At 39.3% G+C, this 3589-nt stretch overlaps 1 protein-coding gene across 1 annotated transcript; it reads right to left on the bottom strand.

Annotated features, from left to right (window-relative positions):
• Positions 1 to 1869: 1869 nt before the first annotated feature.
• LOC112104725 (olfactory receptor 6C74-like) lies at positions 1870 to 2823 on the bottom strand. Its single transcript, XM_024197222.1, has one exon. The coding sequence runs from the start codon at positions 2821 to 2823 to the stop codon at positions 1870 to 1872; it is 954 nt and encodes a 317-aa protein (XP_024052990.1).
• Between the last annotated feature and the right edge of the window lie 766 nt (positions 2824 to 3589).

The following is a 3589-nucleotide window of genomic DNA, read 5'->3' as shown; positions in this document are numbered from 1 at the left end:
CTGAAGAGCTGATTATTAAATATTTGTTACCCATGTAGATACTTATAGATAGTAATCCAGTCAATATGTTATCAATACGTTCATTAATAGATTATTATTTTTTTGAATTTTCATTCTCTGAGAAGTTTCTAAATGTTGACCTGTCTGGTGGGTATCTCCAAAATACACACATAGTTGTAATTGTTACATAGTCAATATTCCTATATTTGGATACAGAAATGATACATGCATACAAATTGGATAATCACATTCAGTAAATCATAACCTTTCCAATGATATCTTACATGAGCAATCTTGCATAACTTAGTTATTCCATATTCATATTATAACCATATTTCTATTAAGAATATGGGGTGTAATGTCACACATACCTGGAACCACGGAGCCAGGGTGCCAGGACTGTGTCTTGATGTCAATAAACCTGGCCAAGTGCCTTTGTCACTGAACCATGACAGTGGTCTTTCTTTATGAGTAACCTCGAGGTCCGCTGAATGAGCTGGCTGTCTTATCTGCTCTAAGCACAGAAGCACTGGGCAGCCTAAACAGTATTACTGAGGCAACAAGATTTCAACCTTTGGCACTTAACCACACTGAGGAGGAGGGATAGCTCAGTGTTTTGAGCATTGGTCTGCTAAACACAGTATTGTGAGTTCAATCCTTAAGGGGGCCATTTAGAGATCTGGGGCAAAAAAATAGTTGAGGATTGGTCTTGCTTTGAGCAGAGGGTTGGACTAGATGACCTCCTGAGGTCCCTTCCAACCTTAATAGTCTATGATTCTCTCAAGGTCTGCTGAACTAGCTATCTGCAGAGCTAGAAAGAGCACAAACCAACTCGCAGCAACAAGTTTTAACTCTTTGAATCTCAACATTTATTACCATTAAATAGCAATTTTCTGACACCCCCCCATTGATTTCCCACAACTCTGAAAACGGTTTGAACAACTCAGTTTATTTTTGACATAAATTATTGATTATTATTTCACTGCTGTTTGAAATGCCAGCAGCTCAGGATTAAAACTGATTGGACTGTCTGAAGCCACAGCTCCAAACCCGTTCATGCAGAATTTTTAATGTTTTGGTTTTTGCTCCTAATCAGAATGAAACCAGAGTTTGAAATATCAGACTCCTCCATGAAATAGAATATGTTTCTCTGCACACCTCCACTAAGGCTGGTGTTTCTATTAGTATTTAAAATAGACAGGCCTGATCACATTCTCATGATAGTGTTATGTATCAGCAGCAGCAGGCATGAGACCTGTCATGAAAGCATGACTCTGATTCTTAGAAATGCATATTATCTCAGCAACTCGTGATGCCCAAGAGATCTAAGAGTAAAGAAACTAGTGCTCAAGGGAGTTTACCCAGACCACAACTCAGTATGGAGAACTACATTGAAAACTTGGGCTGGAATTTTCAAGGGAAGCTAAGAGGATTAAGTGCCAAATTCCTATTGAATGTCAGTAGATGTTGGGTGTCTAATTACTTGATTAATTAAAAAAATTAAAAAATAATGAAAAAATCACAGTTGTGATCACCATTGTATTGGTTCTTTCCTCTGCAGCAACTAGTATTGTTGGAGATTGTGTGGACTTTCAGCAAGAGTTGGGTACCCAACTCCACTAGGCCCCTTTTAAATCACAGCCAAGAACAGTTACAAAAAAAATTTAGGCCTCCTTTATACATCATTAATAAAATTACCTTCTCTTAACCATTTTCACAGCACATTTAAGCCAGTAATGGAAAGAGTGAGGAAAAAAATAAAGATTTTGAGACAAAGAAAGACATTGTTGGACAGTCTGACATGTAAATTTCACTCCTAACTTTTCCTCCCTTAAAATTTCATTCAAACAGAAAGGAATTTAGCAAAAGCTACATTTTGGTGGAAGACCACATTTTAGCAATAGATCTGCTCAAGGCATCTTTCACCTCCTGGTTCCTCAGGCTGTAGACAATGGGGTTGAGCATAGGAGTCACCACTGTGTAGAGCAGTGAGAACACCTTGTTGAAATCCAGAGACTGATTTCTGGATGGGACCACATACATGATGATCAGCGCCCCATAGAAAGTTGAGATGACAATGAGGTGAGAGGAGCAGGTGAAAAAGGCCTTTTTCCTCCCAATCGTGGATGGGATTCTCAGGATGGTCAGGATGACATAGACATAGGACATGATGGTCAGGACAAACGGGATCACTAATATAGTGGAAGAGGAAATTAGAGCTGCCATCTCTGTCAGGCTGGTGTCAGTACATGGAAGCTTCAACACAGCTGTTAAATCGCAGAAAAAGTGGTTGATCTCAAGAGGACCACAGAAAGGCAACATGGATGCCATAATTATTGTGAAGGAAGGAGCCACAAAGCCTAATGCCCAAGATGCAAAGGTCAGCCAAAAGGAAGCCCTGGGGCTCATATTACTTGCATAATGCAGTGGATCACATATTGCCAAGTATCGGTCATAGGACATCCCAGTCATGAGGAAACACTCAGTAGCACCAAGAAAGCTAAAAACAAACAACTGAAGGAAACAGCCTGAGAGAGAAATCGTCTTGTCACCTGTCAAAAGACTCACCAGCAGCCTGGGGATGATATTGGAGATGTAGCCAGTTTCCAGGAAAGATAAATTGCTGAGGAAGAAATACATGGGCGTGTGAAGGTGACGGTCAGTCCACACAGTCAGAATGAGGAGAAGGTTCCCAGAAATGGTTGCTAGGTAGATGATGAAGAACACCACAAAGAGAGTTATCTGCGGCTCTGGAAAAGTCTCAAATCCTACAAGAAGGAACACTGTGATTCGCGTGTGGTTTCCCTTTTCTAGTCCAGCCATTGGTTATCTAAAGGGGAATAAAATAGGGTTGATCTAAAGTCACAGAATTTAAGGCAAGAAGAGACCAATGTGATCATCTAATCTGACCTCTTGCATAACACAGACTAGAGAACTTGACCTAGTGATTCTTGCATCACACCCATATCTTGTGGTTGTACTATAGCATATCTCTTAGAGAGAGATTCCAATTTTTATTTGAAGACTTCAAACTTGATGCTTTTTTTGAGGGGGGGTGAACTTACAAGCTCAGTTGATAAAGGTAACTGTGTTGACACAATAAATTTCTGTAAGGTATTTGACTTAGTACTGCATGGCATTCTGATTAATGAACAATGTCATATATATCTAAAAACAAAAAAAGAAGGTCACATATACAGGATTGAGTACTGAACAGTTACTCTGGAAAGGACTTGGGTGCTACGGTGGATAGCCAACTGAATTTGTGATTGTAATGTGATGGTGTGGCTAAGAGAGTTCAGTCAATCTCTGGATGTTTTAAAAAAGGGAATATTGAGTAGGAATAGAGAGATAGCATTATAAAGATATAAAGAAGTGAGATAGTGACTGGGATACTGTTTCCAGTTCTGGCATCCACACATCAAAAAGAATGTTAAAAAATTGGAAAATGTTGAAAAAAGAGTTATGAGAATGATCAGAGGTTTGAAAAATCTGCCTTACAGAGAGGGACTCAAGAAGCTCAGTCAATTTAGCTTACACAAGAGAATGTTCAAAGGTGACTCGATCACAGTCAGTATGCATCTAAACA

The sequence above is a fragment of the Terrapene carolina genome, unplaced genomic scaffold (genome assembly GCF_002925995.2).
Source record: "Terrapene carolina triunguis isolate 2854851 unplaced genomic scaffold, T_m_triunguis-2.0 Scaffold119, whole genome shotgun sequence".
Taxonomy (NCBI): Eukaryota; Metazoa; Chordata; order Testudines; family Emydidae; genus Terrapene; species Terrapene triunguis.
This window is presented reverse-complemented; position numbering and strand designations above follow the sequence as displayed.